At 41.6% G+C, this 27,812-nt stretch overlaps 1 protein-coding gene across 1 annotated transcript in view; it reads right to left on the minus strand.

The window, feature by feature from the left end:
* Positions 1-19,251: 19,251 nt before the first annotated feature.
* The window catches only part of LOC145416108 (organic cation transporter protein-like), a 33,807-nt gene continuing 25,246 nt past the window's right edge, over positions 19,252-27,812 (minus strand). Inside the window, exons 13-14 of the mRNA XM_080285200.1 lie at positions 19,972-20,131; positions 19,252-19,443 (exon numbers count right to left, since the gene is read on the minus strand). Of these exons, the coding sequence (XP_080141326.1) occupies positions 19,252-19,443; positions 19,972-20,131 (352 nt within the window). The remainder of the gene's footprint in view (positions 19,444-19,971; positions 20,132-27,812) is intronic.

Here is a 27,812-nt window from a genome sequence, read left to right on the forward strand (position 1 = left end):
AGTACACAGAAACGACAATGATTAAATGGATGTGTTGCGTGTCCTTGAATGCAGGGCCGGGGGGGGGAGGGCTAGGTTTATGATTAAAGAGTTGGGAGGGAAGATAGGACTGGAGTGTATTGCTGCAGTGATGAGGAGGGGCAGACTGAGATGGTCTGGGCATGTGGAGTGGATGGGGGATAACAACTGGGTGCAGAAAGTGATAAGTGTGAATGTTAGGTGTACAGCTGTGAAAGGCAGATTGAAAAAGACCTGCGACAAGATCACAGAGTGTGACCTTGGTGATAAGGGACTGAATAGGGAGGCTGCCAGAGATTAAGCAGCGCGGACAGCTGCCATTAGGAGAACATGGCCAACGCATGCAAGCATGTCAGAGCCTTTATAAACAACACAATACAATCTAAGCCCTCAAGGTTGAAAAGTCTCTACTGAGCTGAACGTAACAATGGGGGGGGGGGGAGGGTCATCATAAGGAAGGGACTGACTTTCATTTTGGTAATGTTTAATACTGTATTTTAGTCCTGCTACCGCCTTTATAGCTGAGCAGCTGAGTGGTTGGTGCTGCTAGTTATTTAGCTGTCAGGCCTTCAGTGCCAACTTTTAAATCCTGTGGTGTGGGCAGATGGCACCACAAGGGTCTACCCACCCTCTGTGGGCTCGTAGGTACAATGAGTACCAAGTGTAACACCTTGAGGAGGTAGCTGGTAACCTGGCCTTTACACAAGGGGAGTGGCTGAATAATAATATACCACAGGCTCAATGGTCAAGTTACTGAGATGAACACTGCAACATCCCACCTACCCCAACCTTTATTACAGGCTACCTTTTAACATCCAAAAAGTTTTGATCACCTTAGGAAAGACGTTTCAAACTAAAGAGAGACAATACTGCCCATAATCTAAATAAAACTGTCTGGCAGACCAATAATAAAGTACAAATGATGTCCTTGGGCTAATGGGTTTTAACAGCAAAACTGAATGTTAAAATAGGGCAACTTACTACAAGAGCGCTCAACAGTCTGTGGTTTGAATACAGCACATTAACATACTATCTCTGGCCACCCCTTATATACAGAGATAATACTACTAGTTTTCTGTTAAAAATCATGTTCAAAAATATCACAATTTTTCCACACAATTGGTACAGGTAGCGGTGTAGCAAGATGGACAGCAATGGCCAGCAAACCCCTGAAATATACCTGGTCACACTAGAGTCCCAGCAGAATACTCCTAAACCCATTAGTTCTCCTAGGGCCACCCCACAACCTGGCCTGGCCACTCCATTTTTAAATTCCTAATTACATCTAACAGCTGGTACTGAAAACTAAGTGAAACAGCCACATCAGTTTAAATATGCAGCAATGGAACTTTGACTGGCAATTTTTATGCAATTCACCATGAACCAAAAAAAAAAAAAAAAAAAAAAAAAAAAAAGCAGATAGAGGAATTACTATAATCCTCTTCTACACTTGGGATGCCCTACCGACAAGCTATGGGCTAAATACAGCTAATACACTCTTTCCAGCCATCATTCATGAATCAAGTGTATACAACCAGTCCTTTAAATAATTCATGGATACCTACTGGCACTTTTTCATTATAATTTGCATAATACTGTCCATTGGGGGATACTTGCAAATCCAATCTAAGGGTAAAGCAATGGAACTCTAACGTATTCAGTAAGGACATCACTATGAATTATTCTTGCTATCTACAAACTATTTTATTCAGCTAAGTGAAGGCTTTTCCAACACTGCCTCTCTCACAACTTACACTGTTCCCTTCACTGCCACTGTCACTTCAATGTTTCTGTCCCTTTCAATATCTATTCCTTTCACATCTGTAGTTCCATCCCTATCACTTCTATAGCTGTCCCTATCACTTCTATTGTTCTCCCTTTCACTACGATATGTCTATCTTCCTACTCTGTCCATTCTTTCACTACTACACATAAACTATACATCCATTCTTTCACTATTATACATCAGCTATACGTCCATGCTTTCACTATACCTATACATTTGTCCCCTTCACTGCTACATGTCTGACTTTTCACTGTCTCTCACTAATAATGGCCATTCCTTTCACTACTAGTCTGCTCCTTTAACTATCACGATCTGTCCTCTTTCACTAACCTTTCACTGCTAGTCTGTTCCTTTCACTAATCCTTTTACTACTAATGTCCCTTTCATTGCCCCTTTACCACTAATTTGTCCCTATTACAATTTATCTGCCCCTTTCACTGCCATTTCATTACTAAGCTGTTCCTTTCACTGCCTCTTTTATTACTAATCTTTCCCAGCTGCTGCCCCTTTAATTACTAATGCCCTATCATTCCTTCTCTATTACTAACCTGTTCTTTTCACTGCCCTTTTTATTACTAATCTGTCCCTTTCACCGTCCCTTTATTACCAATTTGTCCCTTTCACTACCCTTTATATTACTAATCTGCTCCTTTCACTAACTCTCTATCTAATCTGTCCCTTTCACTAACTCCCTATCTACTAATCTGCTCCTTTCACTAACTCCCTATCTACTAATCTGTCCCTTCCACTAACTCCCTACCTACTAATCTGTCCCTTTAACCCTCTATCTACTAATCTGTCCCTTTCACTAACTCCCTATCTACTAATTTGTCCCTTTCACTAACTCCCTATCTACTAATCTGTCCCTTCCACTAACTCCCTATCTACTAATTTGTCCCTTTCACTAACTCCCTATCTACTAATCTGTCCCTTTCACTAACTCCCTATCTACTAATTTGTCCCTTTCACTAACTCCCTATCTACTAATCTGTCCCTTCCACTAACTCCCTATCTACTAATCTGTCCCTTTAACTCCCTATCAACTAATGTCCCTTCCACTAACTCCCTATCTACTGTCCCTTCCACTAACTCCCTATCTACTAATGTCCCTTCCACTAACTCCCTATCTACTAATGTCCCTTCCACTAACTCCCTATCTACTAATCTGTCCCTTCCACCAACTCCCTATCTACTAATGTCCCTTCTACTTTTACATCTATGCCCTTAAATAATAAAAGTCAACCTCACAGCTTTTCCCACAGAGCTGTATTTATTTTATTTATTCATTTATTTACATAATTTTAGTACTCATTTTGCTGAACCACAGGGCACTTCTTCTCTGGAAATTTTGCTGATAATTAGTAAGTTGTAATTAATGTCAAGAACCTCTATTTCTGATGGCTCCGTCCTCCATTTTTGTTTGGGTTAGGGTTAGTTTGCAGTGTAGGTTAGACTCAGGTTAAGTTTGGTTAGTTTGGGTTATTAGATGGTTAGTCTGTTAGCTCATTCACACTAGGTTGCACTTGATTTGGGGCCTTGTATGTTTGAATATTCACTAATGCCATCCTGGCCAAAACAGTTTTCCTTACAGCAATGCCTTCTCTGACAAATTTTGCTTATGGTGCCGATGAATAGTCTAATGCACTGGGCCCCATGCATTAAAACATTCATCCACACCACACCAGCCAAAATTATTTTCTCTGCAGTACACTGACTGACTAATTATATCAGAGTATCAGAGATCACAGCAGCATACAACAGAGGTCACTGCCACCACATACAGTACAAGGAAAACAATTTAATACTGTACGTGTTATATCCAACATTAAAATCCTTTTCTGCCAAGCATGTTAGTGGCATCAGTGAATATTCTGTGTGTGAGGCCTCGTATGGTGCATGTCAAGGAGGGCAGCCATCTTGCCACTGAAGGTTTTCCTTTATATCTTTACTGGAAATTATACTTTTCTTAATATACATTTGCAGCAAAATGACCAGGGCAGAAACCCCCACTGATCTGATGAAACATGACTGAAAAAGTCAGTTTTAAGTGTGACAGGCGACAGATTGAGCAGTGTGGAGAGCCGCCATTAGCCGACCAGGGCCAGCATATGGACGCTGGAGCCTACATACATATTAAAACAAGGCCTAACATAAAATAATAAAAATGTATAAGCTCTGTGTGGTACATGCCAGACTGGCCTTTTCACAACTACAGATTAATCTCCTTCATAAGTCTTTTTTACATATGTCTCATTCATTGCTCTTTTTACCACCACAACATTCACATCTTCATTAATGCGTTTACTATTAGAACCTTTCATTGCCCCCTTCACTACTAGATGATTATCCTTCACTAAACTTTTTGCCACTAAACTCTTCACTGTCCCTGTAATCTCTCTCTCACTACTAGAAACCTATACACTGAACTAATCCTTTCACTCCTACTCTCTTCACTGTTCCATTTACTACTAGTGGTCTGTCCCTTTCACTATTTTAGTTTCACCCCCTTCACTATCTTTTATAGTTGTCCCATTCACTGCCCCTTTTACTACTAGAAGACTGTACCTTCATTAACCCTTCACTACTGTCTCATTAATTACTAGTCTGTCCCTTTCACTGTCCCCGTCACTACTAAATCACTATCCTTCAACAATCCTTTCACAATCAAATTCTCAATCTCCCTTTCACTACAACAGGTCCGTTCTATTCACTGTCCCTTTCACTAATACAGGTCTGTCCCTTTCACTACTAGAACTGTCCCTTTCCTTACTAGATGTCCCTTTCCCTACTAGATGTCCCTTTCCCTACTAGATGTCCCTTTCCCTGCTAGATTTGTCCCTTTCACTAGTAGATCTGTCCCTTTCCCTACTAGATCTGTCCCTTTCACTAGTAGATCTGTCCCTTTCCCTACTAGATCTGTCCCTTTCCCTACTAGATCTGTCCCTTTCCCTACTAGAGCTGTCCCTTTCACTGAGATCTGTCCCTTTCACTATTCAACGCCCCTTCCCTCCACTAACCCTTTCACTAATACACATCCATCCTAGCATCTGTCATCAGTAAGAATAATATATACATGATGTCCTTAGGCTGAAGGATTAACAGGCGATGTTTCTGTAACAGGCGATGTTACTTATTCCTATCCCATAGATAAATCTCAACGAATTTCACACAAACATTGAATTCAAAATGCAGCAGTCTTTCAGTTCTGTTAGGTTAGGTCTCTGAAGGGATCAAGGCCTGAATGCTACTTTTTCATTACCACATAATAAGCCTCAAACACTTACTTTAAAAAAAAAATGCAAATCTGTAATAAGCCTTGAGCACAAGAAAAGACCTTGCAAATCTGTAATAAGCCTTTAAAAAAAAAAAACAAAAAAAAAAAAAAAAAGCACCAGCATAGCCCTGTGAACCTCCTGTGGGTCAGGTGCAATGGATCTCATCACAGCTACTCAAAGTGGGAATTTCCTGCTGCTCAGATGTTCACCAAGGTTTTCACTCCATCAAAGTACCTGGCTGCCTGTGTGGTAGTAAATCTTGTGCTGGAATAGGCTGTGGCTGACATGCTAAAGCTCTGAGTCCTACAGGTGGTCAGGGATTTTTCTTGCCTGTAAAGCACCACAGGGGAGTGTGTCAGTCTCCTACCCTTAAATGTTATGGATTATGGCAGCCCACCCTCACACCCCTACACTTTGAATGGGGCAGAATGGGTCTGGCTGTCACTATTTCATTGAACACCACCACAGCTCTGTCCAACTTGCTTTGCTTTGCACTTTTGGAGAGACTTGCAAGTGTTTCTTTATCTCCTTTGTGGAGTAGCTAGCCAGCCAAACACTTAGTTCTTCCTATGTGTGTGTGTGGAGGGGTGAGGGGGGGAGGGGTTGTCCATAATTGGTGCTTGTCTCTCATTCAACTTCATTTCAGCCTGCCCTTTTCTTTTCTTTTCATTGTCGTCTTTCCTTTGTTTGCACCTCTTGGAGTTTGTTCCTTTCTTCCCTTGGTTATTTTGTGCTTGTCCAATTCTGTTGCTTTGCTTTCCCTTGTGTTTTGTTTTGTTTGTTTTTTGCATGCACCACTCCCATCAGCATTTTTCCTCTTCTTTGTTGCTGAAGTAATGGGCATCTGACACTGCCTCTCCATGACTTCCAGCAGGATCTTACCAGCTGTTATTACCACTTGGCTTGCTTGCTCCCAGAATGTTCAGTCTGGCAGGTCACCTTTTCCCTTCCCCTTGATTGTAGAAGCCAGCTGGGAAGTGAGACCTCTCAGAGTTTAAAGCATCTGGTTATAAACTGACTAGGAATGAAAACATTTGTGAAGGTAAGCAATTTGTGGTGTGCATTTTGAGGGGCTCTGATGAGACCAACTCCACTACACTTGACCCAGACTAGGTTCACAGCATTATGTACAATCATTATCAAAAGTACTGTTGCTTTTCCTGCTTTCCCTCCAGACTCTGAAAATCTGTGATGAATCTGCAGATACTAACAACGATGACTTTAGCTACTAATCACTGTCATCAGTATCGGCTGCTACAGACTCACCACACTTATTTTCAAAGTCCATGGGGAAAAGCAGGAAGTGAAAGGATTTTATAATGAAGAAGTAGCAGCCGTGGCTCAGTGGGTTAGACGCTCCGCTCTGACCGAAGGGTTGGAGGATCGAATCCACCCAAGGGTCATTGGTAGACATCAGGAAGGGCATCCGGTCATAAAATGCTACACGCTCCAAACCAAAGTCCTCTACCCAGGGGCAACGCTTTATCCCTTATCCAAAAATGGGGTACCTGGCGTAAAACTCACTTCTTCTCTCTTCAATGTCCTGTAGACAAATGCCTAGCCATGCTCTCATCACAGGTCCTCTTCTCTACCATGTGTGTTACAATACTCAAGGCATATTACAGGCATAGTATGTGGGTAACAAGATTCAGGCAGTACACCCCTTGACCTTGGATATACAGGGTCTTATTCTGTACTGGGCCATTTTCAAATTTTCATCATCATCATCATCTGCAACATCACCACCATCATCCTGACCATTTTTTTTGCCACCGAAGGAAGGAGTATAGTAGATGGGATTTCTGATATTTGTGTTAATGTAAGATATTCACGGAAGAGATATTCACGGAAGAGATAAGCGCAGCGTGTGAGGCGGTTTGTGGAGTAAGGAGGAGATGCAAGGGTGTGCAAGGGACAGCATGGTGGAATGATGAGGTGAAACGAGCTGTGGAACAAAAGAAGAAGGCATATGGTGAATGGTTGGCGAGTAGAGGTAGGGGAGAAGATGAGAGAGAGAAGAGAGAGGTATATGTGAGCAGGAGAAGGGAGGTTAAGAGACTGGTGAAGGAGAGTAAGAAGAAAGTGGATGAAGAGTTTGGGAGGAATCTGAGTGTGAAATGGAGGGAGAGTAAGAAATTGTTTTGGAAGGAGGTAAAGAAAGTAAGGCAGTGTGGAAGGGGAAATAGTAGGGGAGTGAAAGATAGGAATAATAGATTGTTGGTGGAGAAAAGAGAGAAATTGAGGAGATGGAAGGAGCACTTTGAGGATTTGTTGAATGTAGAGAGTGAGAGCAGTGTGAGTATAAGTGGTTGGGGAATGGCTGGGAGAAGAAGAGATGAGAGGAGGGAGGAAGAGATCAGTAGGTCGAAGTAGTGGAAGCGATGAAGAAGATTAAGCTGGGAAAGGCCCCAGGAATTGATGGAGTGTGAGGTGAAATGCTTAGGTATGGGGGTGAGATTGTTGTGGAGTGGATATGGAAGTTGTGTAGATTGGCTTGGGAAGAGGGAAGGGTTCCAGAGGACTGGAAATCAGGTATAATTGTTCCTCTGTACAAAGGAAAAGGGGAGAGAGAAGTATGTGGTAACCATAGGGGTATTTGCCTTCTTAGTGTGACTGGTAAAATATATGGTAGAATACTCATTGATAGGGTTAGGCATATGACAGAGGAGCTAGTTGGAGAAGAACAAGGGGGATTTAGGAAGGGAAAAGGGTGTGTAGATCAGATATTTGTTCTAAGATGCTTAGTGGAGAAGTATCTAGAGAAGGGAAGGAAAGTGTACGCTGCCTTCATGGACTTGGAGAAAGCTTATGACAGAATAGATAGGAAAGGTATGTGGAAGGTATTAAGAATATATGGAGTGGAGGGGAAATTGTTGAGTGCTGTGAAGAGTATGTACGAGGGAGCTAGAGGCTACGGTGCGAGTGGATGGTGAGCTGAGTGAGTTCTTTGATCTCAATGTGGGACTGAAACAGGGGTGTGTAATGTCTCCATGGCTGTTTAATATATATATGGATGGGGTCGTAAAGGAGGTACAAGGTAGGGCAGTGGATGTGGGGGTGGCCCTAATGAATGAGGGTGAGATTTGGAAGCTTCCGGTGTTGCTGTTTGCTGATGATACAGTATTGTTGAGTGAAGATGAATGGGAGTTGCAAGGTTTGGTGAATGAATTTGGGACAGTGTGTAGGAGGAGGAAGCTGAAAGTTAATGTAAACAAAAGTAAAGTTATGGTGTTTGAGAGGAATGAAGTCACAGAGTGTGAAGTGAGGTTGGATGGTGAGGATATGGAGAATGTGAGTGCATTCAAGTACTTGGGTAGTGTGATGAGTAAGGATGGAACTTTGGGGGATGAAGTACGTGAAAGGGTACAGCAGGGAAGGAAGGTTGTTGGCACACTGAAAGCAGTGATGAGAAATAGGGAGGTGAGTATGGAAGTTAAGAAGTCACTGCATGATGGTATTGTGATCCCTACCCTGACGTATGGAAGCGAGGCGTGGACCTTGCAAGAGGGGAACAAGTCAAGAGTGAGAGCAGTGGAAATGAGTTACTTGAGAGGAGCATGTGGAGTGACATGGAGGGACAGGTTGACGAATGAAGAAGTGAAGGAACGCTGTGGGGTAGATGTGGATGTGGTTGAAAAGATTAGGAGAAATACACTGAGGTGGTTTGGACATGTGGAGAGGATGGAGAATGAAAGACTGACTAAGAGGGTGTATGTAGGTGAGGTGGAGGGAGGGAGAGGGAGGGGTAGACCGAGGATGAGGTGGAGGGATGGAGTTGAGAGGTATATGAGGGAGGGGGGGGTGAGTTGGGGGGAGGGGAGTCAAATGGTGGGTGACAGAGTGACTTGGAGGCGTTTTGTCTGCGGCCACCCTTTGCGGGATTAGGGCGTCGGGCTATAGATAGAATAGATAGACAAAAATATTACTTACTACTGACCCTTCAGCCTGGGGATGTAAGCTTTATTTTACTGCAGCTACATCCAAATCACTTTATATATACAGCTGGCATCAAAGTCTAGTTGCCTCTTCTAACTGCTGGATTCATACATGATTGAATGAAACAGCCGACGAAGGTATATATTATCATCTGAAGATGAATAATATGCACCTCAGTCCACTACACCACATTCCAGTGTCTATAAATCCAACAATGAAAAGAAGGCAGAAGAGAGACCAAGACTTTTGAAAATGACTGTACCTGGTGTGTGCAAATATTATAAACTTTCTGCCTCAGGATGTCTTAATTTATCCACCCAGCACCAACAAAGTACTGCACCACCAGGAGTTTTAGGAAAGGGGCTTGGCTAAGTATTTACAAACTTCAGGCAAGAGTGGCTGCTTGATTGCCCCTTAGTGGTACTGTATAAGTAAGGGCAGTAAACCCCAAACACCCCTCAGAATTAAGAGCCACATTCACTTGGAGCACCTTGACTTGCTAGACCACCAGGAGAGAGTTTTATTCCACTTACGAAAGATGTCCCCAGGCTGTTGGGATTTAAATACATAACATACAAATCCCAGTGTATGATAATATTCTGGGGACAAGTACTGAATACACCAACTGAGTGGCACAGTACGATACCTAAAAAATGAACTCCTGAGAAAACAATAATAAATACAGCAATGGTAATCAATTATAATGCCTATATAAATATATATCCCTGAGACTGTGAGGCCAGAATACTAGTTACCAACATCAACATCATCCCAACCCTTTTCCCATCACCATCATCATCATCCCAACCCTTTTCCCACCCAACAATCATCATCATCATCCCAATCCCCTTCTGCCACCTAATAATCATCATCGTCGTTGTCGTCATCACCATCCCCTTTTCCCACCTAAGTATGGGGTGATGGAATAGTGTAATAATGTTACAGGAGAATACAGGAATGCTAGAACTATGATGCTGGAGTACTACAAGACCAAAATATGGGCAAACTGGTATACTGAGAGACCACAGAATACAAATGTTCAAGTACTAAAAGGCCATAATATTATACTAGAGCCTCTCATCATCATCACCACCACCACCATCTTAGCCTTATTCTCCCTAAGATCAACATGGTGGGTACGGTTCAGAAACACGATAAAATAAAACATGATATAAGAGGAATCTATTTGGTGGTGGACAGTCATGTACCCTCCAATATTATGGATTACTGGAGCCTAGCCTGGGGCCCCTATACCTTAAAAAGTACTAGTGATATGTGACTGGATGTTAAAAGATGAAACTATAAATAATACAGTAAAACCTCACTATATTGCACAAAACTAGTGGAAATAAATGATAGGAAAAAAAGCCAATGTTTGATATACACCAGCCTTCACTGCATCCAAATTTTTCCTGGATATACCAGACTCTGCTGCAAGTAAGTAGATTCAAACTCCAAGCTGATACTAACACACTGCAGCAAGTCTTAATACATATCTTATTTTTGTTAATAGTTTCCAGCAACTGACATAACGTAATTAGGTGGTTTCAGTCCTTCATTTAGCTTCCATTTCGTAGATCACATCAGCTGTATTATGTCTAACCTTACTATGTGGATTCCTCAAGGGATAGCATGGCATAATCTGATTTGATTGTGATATAATGAGGTTTTACTGTATTTAGCCCCTTCAATATGAGAGGACTTTACAAACTCCGATTAATTCATCTGCATAGCAAAACTAAACTTGAGAAATTACAATGAAAGAGGTTTATGGGTAATGAACTAATGATTCTATGCCGTTCCCTATTTCAAGCTTTTCCAAGGTTAGATAAAACAGCTATACAGTTGTCCAGATATATTGGGGCAGCTGATGACCCAGTTGTTGACACCTCAGTCCAAGTACCAGCAACAGCCTGGCACAGGTGTGATCTCAAGAAATGACTGAGGTCTTTTTTAATCGTGTAATGCCACCAAGGTAAGTAGGTTGGTCATCTACCCATAAATGTATTGAATTTTTTGGGACTAGCCTCTACACCCTGGAGACTAATTGGGATTAGTTGTTGGCAAAAAAAAAATCAACTGTCTCAGTGAGACTTCCTAACACCTCCTCCTTACCTATTTATCATGCCACGTTCACCTAAATAGTCTGTTGTGTGTTATTTATATCATTAACAGACTGTATAAAATAACACACAATAAAAACAAGCCACATGCAGGAATAAAGAGGTAAGAAGGAGGTGCCAGAAAGGGTCCTGAGCTGACAAAAATACTGGTCTAGGAGATGCCAGATTAAAATATAAAAATGAGTCATCATATTGAAGGGGAAGTACAGTTGCTCCCCCACTTACCAACTTAACTGGCACCGAGATAACGTTTGCTACTCGAAAAGCTGGTCCAAGATTCGTATTGTTACTCAGAAAGTTTGTTAGAGAATATGCACTAATACCTGAGGCCAAATACTGTATGCACAAATTATAGGATGACATTAAGAAAACTGGTAGAAACTGAATATCACTGATGTACCAACTGCTTCAGGCAAATGTGATTAATACCCCTGGCAGTAAGTCTTAAGTACTGGACTGGAAACAGTCTTTTGTATGTCACTTAACTTTATGACTCTCGTAACTCATATCCAAAATCCATAACTCAGTAGTACAAGCAGTGTTTTATACATATCGAAAAATTTATCTAATAAATGCTTCCCAGTGTTCATTATCTCCTTAAGTTCCTATATCTGCTAATGTTTGCATCTCTGAAAGTTGGTAAGTAGGGGAGCAACTGTATACAGCTGTGTCTCCCTCCAGCCTCCCTCCTCTCCCCCCCCTCACAGAGAAGGGAGGGTTTCTGGAGGTGACTGCTGTCCATGTAACATTATTAATCTATACTTAACACTGTACAAAACATCCAGTCACATACCCAGAGTACTTACTCTATTGCCTGTATTCTAAGTGGTGCTGGAGATTTCCTTAACACCTCTTCCTTAGTGACTTATTCTACACTTCACACCTGACCATTCTCTAGTATGTTACCGATGAAATTATGTTAATGTTAAAGTGTTATACAGGAGAATGATCAAGGTGTACTGTGCAAAATAAACCACTGAGGAAGAGGTGCTAGTCTTTAACACCAACTAGAATACAGCCACTGGAACACTAATTTGACTTGTAATCATAAGAAACCATCAAAATTTCCCGCATTCCAGTATTTTATCTCCCAATGTTCCACCTCAACAATATACTGTACTGCACTGGCCTCACAATATTCCATAAATCCACTAATGTTCCACCTCAACAATATACTATACTGTACTGGCCTCACAATATTCCATAAATCCACTGATGTAGCACATCTCAATAGTCATGGCTATGTTCTATTACACTACCATCATCATCAACCTCCCAATATTCCATCATCATCATCATCATTACCATCTGAGTCCAACCCCCCAGTATTCAATTATCATCATCTAAGTCCAACCTGTCCACCTAATGCTATCTGACTTCAAACTGGCAATGAATCCCGAGATTTAATCACCACCATCACCACATACCCTTATTCCCCAGCTACAGATCAGGGCAGGTAGGATCCAAAAAATTACATTCTGCTACTACTCCAGCCTCCCTGTATCTCTCATTTAACACTTCAGGCTCTTGACTCACTCTTCATAATGAATATATTTGATACCATTTTTTGAGCTAGGAAAAAGGGTCAGGATGACGATAATCAACAGAACAGAAGAGCATTGACTGAGGAGATTAGAAAAGATAGCTAGGTTCTAACTCCTTCACTATCATGTTAAATTCAATACTGTGGCAACAGCCACAATAAAATGGAAAAGACACCATTGATTGAAGAGGTAAGTGGATGCAAGTTTATAATGTTCATGCTAACCCCTTCAATCCAGTGGTCTGTTTTCCCTCTTATTCTTGCTACCTACAGAATTTATTCAACTAAGAAATGATCTATTGTACTGAACAGGTTACTGAAAGCTGTAACTAACCCATCCACTTCAAAAATGTCACTCCTAAACTAAATAAAATGGTCTGGTTGTAGCAAGAATGAGTGAAAAATAATTCATTGCACTGACATGGTTAAGGGAGTCCCTGCCCTACCCAAATTTAACAAACATTATAGCACCGATAACAACAATTTCGTTAATAAAAATGTTTTGGTAGGTTGCTGATGCTGTTATATTACCCCCGTCTCTCTGGCATCACAGTTCCGTCGACCAAAGTAACTGCTTCTGTGGTGCTGTTGTAGAGGTAAAATACAGCACATTTCATAACTGTACAGGGAACTGGGGCCCCATTGTGATAGGCAGCTCACCAGGGTGAGCCCAGGGTGACAATGGCAAACCAAGACTGTAGGCTGTGAACACTACCTGGATTCTGTGGTATGTAGGATGGAGGCAGGATGGTGTGCTGTGGCATCATCTTTACCACACTGCCACATCTCACCTGAACATCATTGGAATGGGTTAGATTTCCAGTACCACATCCCAGTACTTTCTCACATTACTCCTCTGGTCACTGGGTTCACCTTGCCTGGCCACCTGTGTAGTTCTTCAATCATCTACTTCTCCACCTGTCTCTTCCTCCCACTCCATCTCTAAGTTCCCATCTGGACATCAATGCCACATCAGTCCTGCAAAATATCACTATCATCACCATCCTGTTTCCCATTACACAGGGATCTAGAAGCATCATCATCATCATCATCATCATCACCATATTCCACATTGCAAAAGGGCGATGGATCCAGGAACTACTACTACAGTATCAGGTATTACTATCATCATCATCGTCGTTGTCCTATCCCAAATTACAGGAAGGATCCAAAATCATTATATCTAACAATATGAAAAGTGAGTAGGATCCACAATAATCATTCATCATCCCCTAAACCCACTTCTCACATAAAAGTACAACATCTACAGAATCATCACCAGTCACCCAATTTCCCACAAAACAAGACAGCGGGATCCAAAATCACCATCATTAATATTCTCACTTACCAAAGGGAGAGAAAAACCCAGAAATATCTTGTCTAACCATTCTAACCCAATTTCCCATACAACAAAAAGAAATGGGTAAGGATGCAGCCCAGGAGTAATGACTGGCTAGTTACCATGCTTGTAGCCACCATTTACTCTCATGGTTGTATCTGCCTGGGTCAACAGTAGTCAACTATCTACTACTTTACCCGAAATTAGCTAAATTAAAATGCTGCCCCGTAAATGAAGAATTACCAAACCCTTACCAGCAGAGGTGTTTCAGCCACTGGTGTAGTAATTCCATCCTTATGTCCCGTTGTTATTGATACCCAGTCCATCATACATAACTAATCATAATTGTCTGCAGAATATCAATAATGTTTTCACCAATCCAGCTCTCTTCTCTAAGGCACTGAAGTCCTCATTAAATTTTTTTATAACTATTCTGTGTTATATTTTCCACAGTACACTAATGGAATACTGCCTCCTGGAGTTCAATTGCAATCTGCAGTACAAAGCTGACTCATCCAAGTAACCCAATTTACAGTACCATACTTATATTGTATGGAAAGAGTTGAACTGGCTCTCCCCCAAGCATACTCACTATACACCAACACTCACTAGGTAGTCACACACACACACACACACACACACACTAAGCCTTAAGAGATCAATCACTACCTTTGGTTGCCAGGTTTAGTGAGTCTGCACCAAAACTTCACGTAAAAGGACTGTACAATGTGCAGCAGTTTTTTCGGGTTCTGCTCTAAACTTACAGTAAAACCTCAACTTAAGTGTACTTCGACAAACAGGACATAAGATTTAATGGACACAATGAAGCCACTGGATTTCCATCTGCTATAAAGAACAATGTCTGTTAAATGGGGCACAACGGGTCGCAATACATGTTTCAGGAAAAAGTGCATTGACAAGGATGTGAAATAAACTGCAAAATGGCAAAATTATGGACCAAGTTAGTATATAATGGGTATGGTTTTCATTTTTAGTACTAGAATATGCAGTTTTACTCATTTACTTTCATTCATGTGCTTGAAATCCCACCTAGGGGTAGATATTTGTCTTTATCAGTTCAGGCTTCTCCCCTATTCATTCAGTATAATGAGGTTCTACTGTATCACATTACCACTGTACCTGGCATCCCATAAGGAGACTGACATATTAGCTCTTTATAATAACACAACGGGTTCTGTTAATGCCGGCACCTTTTTCTATTACTGATCTGACAATATACAGTTGGAGCACTCACCGATACTGACATGACACAGCTGACACTACATTACCAAATAAATCTTCCTCCATGAATAGTTTCTACGGCTCTTTTAACCCCTTGGCTGCTAAGAGCCTCACTGAGGCGGACCTACCGTTAGCCTGCTACAGATCTCTCAGAAGGAGCCCTCTGATTTCAAATTTTGCGCCTTTGATTTTGGCAGGAATGCAGTACGTATCAGCCCTCCCAAGCACAGAGTTCATATGCAGTGGTTTTCTGAATCGCCCAGCATCGCCAGGCTGGTGGCGAGCGAGTGGGGTGAGTGGCAAGGCGGCCATGGACTCAGAGCGACCCGAAAAAACTGCCAAAAATGGCCCTTCTCCAACCTGTTCCCACGATGCCATAGAAGGCTCTACCTCTTCACAAACACGCTCATACGTAAGTAGGAAGGTGTCGACTTCTGATGCATGTGCTTTTTCTTTTATTTTTTGTCTCTATAAGCAAACATGAGTTGAAAATGACCGATTTTTGCCCAAAGTAGCTGCAACACGGCACAACGTAGCTCAGAGCCTGCCGCAGCCTAGGGGTTAACCAAGGATAATTATTTCTCTGACGTAAATGCATCTTTACTGAAATACAGGCCTCCCACATATCCATTATCTTATCAAACTCAACCTTGGTTTGCTGGTGCTGCCCTACCAATCCTGAATACCCACACAACTGGGAAGCCTTCAATATGAGAAAATGTAGGGTCAAATGCTGAAAAAAAAAATATATTATCAGTAGACATTATGCTCCGTACACGGACCATCTCAATAATTCTGCAGAGCATACCCAGCTCAGTACTCAATCCTACCTGGCTTACTGCAGAACTTTCAAATCCAGGCCAGTGCGGCAATTAATTTTGTAAGTTTGTATAACCTTTCAAGCCGATGAGCATCAGTTATTATTGAGTCTGGCCATGTAACCCCAGCAGGACCCCATCCCTCCAAGGCAAACCCGTCAACATTTCTCAAACTGAGGAACAAATGCTAGACCCCACTCAGGAACCTACCAAGAAATATCGTAATAGTTCCTAACCTAACTTTGGCTGAAAATGCTGACCATATACCCCGGTTAGAGTCTGATCAGGTTTGGTTAGACTAAGTCGAGGTAAGTTTCAATTCATTATGGTAGTCCTGGTCTTACTAATTACACAAGAAAAAATACATGCAGCAATGAATGGAAAAAAAAAAAAAAAAAAAAAAAAAAAGCCCTGTAAAAAGAATTAAAAAAAAAAATTGGTGCAATTTTTCTGCTGCTTTAACTTACAGCATTACTCTGTACAATAGTCCTACATTCTTCCTAGTCTTCAAACCCATTCTTGTTCAAGATTGGTTGGAAGGAGAAGGCAGTACAGTATGTCTGAAACCATGCAGTTTCAAGAAATCTTCAGGACACGTCACCCACTACGCAGCAATGAAAATTACGATCATGAAAAATATACATGGATAATCAACAGCACATCGTCTGGAATCAGAATATACCTGATTAAATCATGGTGGAGAGCCAGATCTTCACCACTGGGCCTAAAACAAAATCCACGGACACTGCTGGTTACATGGAATAACACCTCAAAATTTTATCCATTCATACCATCGCCATCTTCTAGGTATGCATATTTTCCCTTTCATAAAGCCACTCTAGCGACTCTGCAGGACTTCTTTTTCTTACTAAATTACATCACATACCTTAAACAGCGACGCAACCGATATTGAAGTCCATCACCGAACCCCAGTCCAACCAACCACCACCATGTTTAAAGGGAAAAGAGACAGATGAAGGATGCTATGCGTGACTCGTGAGTTACATTCTCACCGTTTTAACAGGAGCTGCAACCCTGACATATCCCTATATGTATTTTGATTACCCTTTAGGGCTTTATCACCAAAATTCAACCATTATTTGGGTACTCATATTCCGAAATTAATGACTTTCAAACTTTAAGTTGGTATTTAAAACCCGGAATGAAGTGCTTGCAGCCACCGACAAAATGTCTTGAATGAACAAGTTGTTTATAGAATTCTTTTGGAATGAATTAATACTGGCATCGGATAAGCATGATTAAATGAGTAAATCATATTAACGCTGAGGGAGAATGATGAATGAGTGAATAATGAACAGACCTTTATGAAAAAGCATGCTAGTTGAGATATCTATGCGTCTATTCACCTGTTGGAAACTCTACGTGCACTGTTTCTTGCATCACAACATACCAATGAACTACCTTAACTACTGCTTACTAACATAATTCCAAAATAATGAAATAAAGAGAGCAGTGTAAATGAAGGAATATTTGCACTGAATGTTAGCTCAATGTTGCCTAAGCAAAGCCGATTTTAATTTGTATCCCACAGATTTTTTTTTTTTTTTTTTAGCGTTCACTAGATATATTTATCTTTATAATGAATGACTCGCTTTATAGACGATTTAAAAGTAAAAAGCCCTTTACAACACACAGCATCACACTTGCTGACAAGGGCATTCCTCCTCCCTCCTTCTTTTCCCCCTGAATCCTTCTCTCGCACCTTCCTTTCCCCATTTTTGTTTTCTTTGTCCCACCTTTCTTCTCCTCCTCTTTCCTATTTCCCCTTTCCTCTCTTGGACCTGTTCTATCCTCAGGTTGCCTGCCCTCCTTGCCATCATATCTAAACTATACCTCGTTTACTTTAAGTTGGTCTAAAACTGCTTCTTCTCCAGCTTCAATTCTGAGTGTAGCAGTAAATTAGCATTATACTAGTCATGAAGTGCTATGGCAAGGACGTAGAACCATCAAACATGTGAAACGAGATGCAAAAAGAACGAAAATCAGGGCCAAGTTAATGTGAAAGTACTATAGTATCCCTTACCTTTATTTTATTTATTTTTTTTTTTTTTTGTCCACCTATTTCAACCTGACCGAGTTTCCTAACCGCTTTCATTTCAATGGACAAGTGTGGTGAGACTGGAGAGTTGATTTGACTAGTGACCAAGAAGACTCATTCCTACCTCAATTAAGGCTAATCACTTTTATGCAACCACGATTATTGAAGGTGTAAGATTGGACCAGCTCTGTCGGATGAAACCAAGCCCAGTACAGTTCGAGAGAGAGAGAGAGAGAGAGTAGTCCTTGGCAGATTATAATTATTAAATGAAGGAATAGGCATTGACATATTTCTTTATTAAATTACAAAATCAAATCCTGTGAAAAGCAGTAAAGGACTACGCATACAGATTTCTTTATAGTATTTTAAAAATCTAGCTCATGGAGAGGCAAAAATGGGATAGGCATACAGACATTTTTTTAAATTATAGTATAAAAAGTTAATGCAAAGAGAAGCAACGGAGGAACATTTTTTTTTATTATTATTACTGTACATTCCATCCAGTGAGAATTAGCATTAGAAATAGTTACAACCCCACGCTCATCTGAATGTGATCCCGTTCAAATTTTGGCCAAAGATCCACCCCTTCAGCAGTCCACCATCCTCCTTTCGGAAGGTAAAGAAAGAAGTGAGGGATGTTTGTGTGGCAGTGAAGTAGTTCAGCTATATCAGTGCCACCACATGAAGGCGTCCCTCCACAGCACCGAGAAGCAATGGAAAAAATCACAATCATTCTCAGGAACACAACGCACTGAGGTGATGGAAAGGGATGTCTACCTGTGGTGCCATCAGCCTGGTTATACAAGCGTCCCTCAACTCAATCCCTGTTCCACAAGAGGAGAAGGATGGACTGCAGAAGAAGAGCAATGGCAACCTTCAGTGCACTAGGCTCTTGTTCAGATAAGCCTGGGACAACAACAATGGCACAGGAATTCGATGTTCTAAAACACTGGCCAGAATAGCTCAGTGGTAACGCTCGTGATTTATGACAGTAGGGTTGGCAGTTGGAGTCCGCACCAGAGTAGCGTATTTCTGGTGAAAGCTGTAGCGGTCTCTCCAAGGATCTCTCCATTGGTCCTAGCTCTGTCCATCCACCTATCTGTTTATCTAAGTCACGGCTTCTTCATGGTCTTTTCAATGAGTCCCGGGTAGCCAAACCAGACATTGAAGTGCTGCGTGGCCAGATAGCGATACCCCTTGCCCACCAGGAAGTTAATAATTGCTGGCTCACCCTCAGGAGTCAACACCTTCTCTACGCATAGGATTCTGATCTTGACCTTATCCCAAGGCACTGTCTTGAGCACCTGAACGAGACCTATTATTATTATTATTATTATTATCATCATTATTATTATTATTATCCATCCATCCATCATCTATTATTATTATTATTATTACCGGTATTTATTATTATTATCATTATTATCCATCCATCCATCATCCATTATTATTATTATTATTATTATTATTATTATTATTATTATCATCAGCGTCCTCCTCGTCATCATCATTATTATCTTCGTCATCATCATCATCATCATCATTATTATTATCCATCCATCCATCATCCATCATTATTATTATCATCGTCCTCCTCGTCGTCATCATTATCATCATCATCATCATTCTGTATCTTCTCTACACACCATATTCTGATCTTTAGGGGAAGTGTACTGTGAAGAATAAATCGCGATGAGAGAAGTGTTACGACATTGCCTCATCTGCCCTCCCTCCGCATCAAGATATCAGAAATCAGTCTTTTGTTATTACAGATGTGATATAAAGCTGACTCTCTCTCTCTCTCTCTCTCTCTCTCTCTCTCTCTCTCTTACCTTCATCTCTCCTCCCTCTATATCAAGGGAGAGGAAATCAAACTCAGTCCTGTTCATGGCTAGTAATATGGAGTAAAGTGGATAGGCTTCAACCTCCACTGTCTTGTTACTAGCGCCATCCTCTCTCACGTGACCAACTACCCCATGATGTCCACGTGCTCTGTTGGTAAATCATCATCATCATCTTCATCATCATCAACATCTTCATTTTTATCATCATCATCATCATCATCATCAACATCTTCATTTCCATCATCATCATCATCATCAACAACATCTTCATTTCCATCATCATCATCATCATCATCATCAACATCTTCATTTGTCATCATCATCGTCATCACCATCATTACCATTATTAGTATCATCATCATCAGCCATCATCGTCATCTATTGTTTAATTATCATCATCATCATCATCATCAATAACATCTTCATTGCTATCATCATCATCATCATCATTAGTATCATCATCATCAATCATCGTCATCTACTGTTTCAGTGTCATCATCATCTATTATTATTATCATCATTATCATCATCATCATACCTAAGGACTGGTTGAGGTAGGGTTCAGAGAAAAAAATCGCCTAATGGATGGGATTAAGTATAAAAAAAAAAGTACACACACATCGACACACACTGAATTGAATGAACTTTGGTACACATACATACAGACACACACTGGCTCTAGCTGGATTAATATACACCGAGTTCTGTTGGTATACACACACAACAGATTTACACACACACACACACACACACACACACACACACAACTTTCATGTGTGTGTGTGTGTGTGTGTGTGTGTGTGTGTGTGTGTGTGTGTGTGTAGTTACATCGCCTGCCTTATAGACATGTGAATGGCAAAACAATGGCTTTTTGTATATACACCTCAAAACACGTGATGGATGGGACAGAAAACAATGTGTGTGTGTGTGTGTGTGTGTGTGTGTGTGTGTGTGTGTGTGTGTGCTTTTTGTACATACACCTCAAACACATGTGCTGGATGGGACAGAAAAAACAGAAAACAATGTGTGTGTGTGTGTGTGTGTGTGTGTGTGTGTGTGTGTGTGTGTGTGTGTGTGTGTGTGTGTGTGTGTGCGTGCTTTTTGTACATACACCTCAAACACATGTGCTGGATGGGACAGAAAAAACAGAAAACAATGTGTGTGTGTGTGTGTGTGTGTGTGTGTGTGTGTGTGTGTGTGTGTGTGTGTGTGTGTGTGTGTGTGTGCGTGCTTTTTGTACATACACCTCAAACACATGTGCTGGATGGGACAGAAAAAACAGAAAACAATGTGTGTGTGTGTGTGTGTGTGTGTGTGTGTGTGTGTGTGTGTGTGTGTGTGTGTGTGTGTGTGTGTGTGTGTGCCTTTTGTACATACACCTCAAACACATGTGCTGGATGGGACAGAAAAAACAGAAAACAATGTGTGTGTGTGTGTGTGTGTGTGTGTGTGTGTGTGTGTGTGTGTGTGTGTGTGTGCGTGCTTTTTGTACATACACCTCAAACACATGTGCTGGATGGGACAGAAAAAACAGAAAACAATGTGTGTGTGTGTGTGTGTGTGTGTGTGTGTGTGTGTGTGTGTGTGTGTGATTTTTGTACATACACCTCAAACACATGTGCTGGATGGGACAGAAAAAACAGAAAACAATGTGTGTGTGTGTGTGTGTGTGTGTGTGTGTGTGTGTGTGATTTTTGTACATACACCTCAAACACATGTGCTGGATGGGACAGAAAAAACAGAAAACAATGTGTGTGTGTGTGTGTGTGTGTGTGTGTGTGTGTGTGTGTGTGTGTGTGAGAGAGAGAGAGAGAGAGAGAATCCACTTACTCAAACGACACAAAGGAGAACTCATCAGTAAAAGACAGTGCTGCGTGGAGGTGGTGAGACTTCCTGTGTTTTCCCAGTAGCTGTTGGTAGGTAGTGGGGTTCGCCTCTATCAGTAACCCCTTCCACCCCATCCGCCTCTCCAGGAATAGGCTGTTGCTGAAAACCTCACCGTCCACAGCCCCAACCTCAACGAAGAACCCGTCCCTCTGTGGGGTTAGGTGAGGTTAGGGTGGGTTAGGTTGGGTAGGGATGGAGTGGGGTTGCTTAGGTGAGGTTAGGATGGGGTAGACTGGGATGGGTTGGGTTGGGTTGGGCTGGGCTGGGCTGGGCTGGGTTGGGTTGGGTTGGGTTGGGTTGGGGTGGGCTGGGTTGGGTTCTACAATTTGATTAGGTTAGATTACATATTTTTAAAAGTATGAGTATGCGTAATCTGTTATAACTCTCTCTCTCTCTCTCTCTCTAGCTACCCCTCACCTCCCTCCCTATCCCCAGAAAGGACGATGGTGGACTGCAGGAGTCTTCTTGTTAGGTGAGTGATATCCAGACACACCCACACACACACACACACACACACACACACACACACACTTACCATATCGTTCAAAAAATTCTTCATCATGTAGGCCGTCTCGCCAAACTGAGAGAAGTGTTCCTTTTTAGGGTTGGCCAGCTTGTAGGGTAAATGAGACGGAGGCACGAGGCGGCGGCGAATGTGTGTGATCAAGGCGGGATGCGTCTGTTTCATGCCCTCCTCTGGTGGACGATTCTGATTTTCTGCGACTCGCCTTATGGTTGGGAATTTTAGGACCTCTGTGAAGATTATTATTATTATTGTTGTTATTATTATTATTACTATTACTACTACTTCATGCCCTCCTCTGCTGGACGATTGGAATTTTCTGCGACTCGCCTTATGGTTGGGAGTTTTAGGACCTCTGTGAAGATTATTATTATTATTATTGTTATTGTTATTATTATTACTACTACTACTACTACTATTGCTGTTGTTACCACTACTACTACCACTATTATTATTATTATTATTATTATTCGTAGGCACAAGCGTACAGAAATTATAATTAGGTGGATGAGTAGTGCGTCCTTGAGTGCGAGGCCTGGGGGGGCTAGGATAACGGCTGAAGAGTTACGAGGAAGGATGGGACTGGAGTGTATTGGTGTTGTGATAAGGAGGGGTAGACTGAGATAGGGCATGAGGAGAGGATGAAGGATGAGAACTGGGTGCCGAAGGTGAGAAGTGTGAACGCTGGGTGAAGAGATGAGAGAGGCAGATCGAAAAACACCTGGGACGAGGTCATGGTGTGACCTCTGAGATAAGGGGCTGAATAGGGAGGCTGCCAGAGATCGAGCAGCATGGACAGCCGCCATTAGGTGACCTAGAACAGCGCATGCAAACATGCTGCAGCCTTAATTGTAAACGATATGATATGATCTTCATCATCATCATCATCAAAATCATCATCACCACCATCATTATTATTACTATCAGCAGCAGCAGCATCACCATCACCATCATTCTCATCATTACCAACATTACTATCATCATCATTATCACCATTACTATCATCACCATCATCATCATCATTATCACCATGACTATCATCACCATCATCATTATTTTTATTACCATCATTATCACCATGACTATCATCATCATTACCAACATTACCATCATCATCATCATTACCAACATCATCATCATTATTATTATTACTATTATCACCATTACTACCATCATCTTCATCATCACCATCATTATTATAATCATTATCACCATTACTATCATCATCATCATCACTTACCATGCACAAAGACTATTACACCGAGAGAAAACAGCAGCAACAGACCACACTCTTGCACGGAGAACCTGCCCATTCTGCAACACAGTAGTAGGCTTGTTAGTAGATATGTTAATGGATAAACAGATGGATAAATGGATAAACAGATAGATATATAGACAGGCAGGTAGGTAAGCAGACAGACAGGTAGAAAGATACGTGGATGGATAAACATACAATGGTAGGTAGATAGATCGAGACAGACATAGATAAATAAGTAGACAGACAAATAGACAGATAGATAAATAAACAGACAGACAGATAGATAAATAAATAAATACGCTTACCTCATTATGAACTATAGCCGACTAAGTATATGCACCGAAACCACACTCTGAGGCGCGGGGGAAGGCAGCGGTCCGCCCCCGTGTTATAAGCGATCGTGACTGTTGCCATAATCAAGACTTACATTTTCCTGGCCGGTATACAGCCTGCCAAAAAAAGTATTAACCAGTTTACCGCATGTACCACTCTCAAAAACGGACGAAGAATTTTGATATATGGGACACCCTGTAATTATAAGTGCAATTACTGTCCTTGGTAATTATTTGCAACTCGAAATCGCCTACATCGTCACCTATTGGATCGTATATTTTTTAAGGCAATGTGTTAGGAAGTTCATGTACGTCTGTAAAGGTAGCTCATTTTCACAGCCGTTGAACTCCAGGTGTGCGAGACATATTTGGTCAACTGTACGCTAGCTGTCTTTTTTTCCTCTTTTTTTTTTCTCCTAGCACATCCTTCTTACCGGTTCATTTTTGAATTTGAAAGTTAAATATTTTTATCTGTTATGGAACTTATGTCGATTTTGAAAAAGGTACTATGCAGGGCAGTCCGTAAGCAGCGCCCCACTAGAAACTCACCGTACCTTACGTGTTGCTAGAGCGGCTCAGTCTGCTGGTGTGGGCGTGGGTGTGGCAGTGGCAGTAGGCAAAAAGTAAATGACGCAGGGTAGACATTGCTGACTAAGCTGTCCCCAAAACACAAGTGGAGTGAAAGAGGAGCGCTATTTATGAACCACCCTGTATTTAAAAGTAATTTTATGTACAACTGAAGCTTAGGATTGTTTATATATGCAGGGTGGTCCAAAAATAACGCTTCTCTTCCACTCCACTTTCTCGTGTGTTGGACAGCTGTGCTATTGTCTATCTTGCATTAGTTATTTCCTACTGTCACACCCACACCAGCAGACTGAGCCGCACCCACACGCCACAAAAGATGCCGACAAATGGGTTTCTACTGGAGCGTTATTTTTGGGCCACCCTGTACATACGCCCCCTTGATATCAGTGACGCCCGTAATCTCGCTCCCTAGCACCTTTTCCTAAGCGATTAATTTTGTTTATTATACCTTACAATCCTCTTCTGTGTTACTTAAAACCCTTCCAATATCCCATCCTCCGCAAAAATAACATACAAGAGAATATTAACCAGGCATATCGAAAAATAAATCACTAAGGAAGAGATGTTGAGAAAGCTCCCTAACACCTCCTACGTGAGTTATTTTGCATATTACGCCTTCTCGCCCTCTCTCTTGATATATACCGTACATCCTTCCAATACTGCCATACTCTGCACCAGTATCGTAGAAAAGGATGCTAATCAGCCATATCCAAAAGTAAATCGCTAAGGAAGAGGTGTTAGAGAGCTTGCATAACTGAAGGGGGATACGTGGGCCAAGTTGCCTGACGCTGATAAGATTACAAGAGATTTCGGATTAGAATTTCAAGAACAATAATAATAATAATGCTACTGTTAATTCTTTTACTGCAAAATGTGGGTGGTAGATGGCGGCCACCATCCACTCACCTGATATAGTGCTGCCTTCTTCCTTCACCCTCGTCATTCTTTTTCTGTGCCTGTTCTCCTCCCTTCCTATTTCTCATCATGATCCACTCACCTGATGTAGTGTTGCCTACTTCCTTCACCTTCATCATTATTTCTCTGTGCCTGTCCTCCTCTCTTTCTATTTCTCATCATCATCCACTCACCTGATGCAGTGCTGCCTACTTCTTCCTTCACCTTTATCATCTTTTTTTTCTGTGCCTGCCCTCCTCTCTTTCAATCATATCATCCACTCACCTGATGCAGTGCTGCCTACTTCTTCCTTCACCTTTACCATTTTTTTTTTTTCCGTGCCTGTCCTCCAATCTTCCTGTTTCTCCCATCCTTCCTGCCATCTTTTTTTTTTTTTATCTTTTTACTACTTCAGGTGGCTCTACACTGAGTGACAAGCCTAATGGTTTCCTATAACCCAGGAAACCATCTACACACACACACACACACACACACACACACACACACACACACACACACACACACGAGAGAGAGAGAGAGAGAGAGAGAAAGTTTCATTTCACGTCGCACGTTATCATCTTATCCATTACCTTATCCTTCAAATCAATCACTTGATTCAGGGAAGGTGGAGAGAGAGAGAAATAGCCTCTTCAGTCTCCATCATGGCCTGACTAGACCTAAAATTGCCATCTCTCCGTCCTGAATACTAAGTTTTAAGAATAGGTTAACAGCAAAATATGATGCTAGTCACGAAGTGCTGTGGAAAGAATGTAGAGCCATAGCATCGTCTTCTTCAGCCAATGACCTAAGAGAAATCAGCTGCAAAGGACAAAAACCAAGGTGAAGAATAAGGTGAAAAAATTTAGTAATCTTCGAAACTGCCAAAATATCTACCCAACCCTGACCAGCAAACTGAGCAATCCCAACAACACAAGAGAAATCGGATAACTGAGTGGAAACCGTCCCCGCAACACGAAAAATATCGGATAACGGAATGGAAGATGTTCTCGCAACACATGAGAAAATCAGATAACGGTGCAGATGTCCCTGCAACACATGAGAAAATCGGGAAAAGCAGTGGAAGATGTCCCCGCAACACGAGAAAATCGGATAATGGAGTGGAAGATGTCCCAGCAACACATGAGAAAATCGGATAACGGAGTGGAAGATGTCCCCGCAACATATGAGAAAATAAAACTGAGCAGAAGCCATCCCTGCAACACACGTGAAAATTGGTTGACGGGGTGGAAGATGTCTCCGCAACACGTGAGAAAATCGGAAAAAGGAGTGGAAGATGTCCCCGCAACACATGAGAAAATCATATAACGGAGCTGAAGCCGTGGGATGTAGGACAACGGCGCAGGTGTCCCCGCAACAGAGAAAAATCGGATTGTGGCGCGAAAGGAGAGCGTACGTTATGCATGGATCACCCTTTTGGACCATCCTGTAGCGGTGCAGCCTGACGTACCCTCCCGTTCTCCTGGGTAATAAACATGAGTCAAGCACCGCACACCTGCCCCATGTGTTGCGAATAATAAAATACTGGAACACCTGTATGTCTACGTGGACAGTATGAGAGACAGAGAGAGAGAGAGAGAGAGAGAGAGAAATGCAAAACAAATCTCCCTGTATTCTCCATATGTATTCATATTCTAGGTAGAACAGCGTAACATCTCTCTAGCCAATTGTTGTACATATATCACCAGCTTTCATGTGTGGAGAACAGGCAATACAATAGCCTAAAATGAGCTATACTGGTCTTACTCTAACTTGGCCTAATCTTGTCATCTCACCATCTTGAATTCTGAGCTGTAACAATAGATTAATACTAGAAAATGATGCTAATCACAAAGAAGTGCTGTGGAATGGATGCAGAGCCATAGCAGTGTCTTCTATTGTCTATAGCTATGTGAAACAAATTGCAAAAGAATGAAAGTCTAGGCCAAGTTAGTGTAAAAGAACTTTAGTTGTCCTCTCTGTATACGTTATGGGGGCATCGTAACGCCTCTTCCTTAGCGATTCATTTTCCACGTTATATCTTTTTTTCCATAGCGCTACTAAAATAATACAAAATGGCGTAGAATATCAATGCGTAATATCCATAATAAATCGCCAAAAGCAAGGTCCTACGAAGTCCCCAGATCCATCTTTAAAATAAATTAATTAATAAATCTATTTTTGCTCTCCGTAAACAACCGTATATAGGGACCCGGGGTCAGGCTAATCGGTCCCAATATTTTATGTAAGGATGACCAACCTCCCTCTCCCTGAGCAGCATTCCGTGAACAAGAAACCCTTAGACCAGTGGTCTTCAACCTTTTCGAGACCATAGCCAACTTCTGGCATT

Source organism: Coenobita brevimanus, chromosome 104, assembly GCF_032717465.1.
Source record: "Coenobita brevimanus isolate Jiangsu-jjx chromosome 104, ASM3271746v2, whole genome shotgun sequence".
Lineage (NCBI taxonomy): Eukaryota > Metazoa > Arthropoda > Malacostraca > Decapoda > Coenobitidae > Coenobita > Coenobita brevimanus.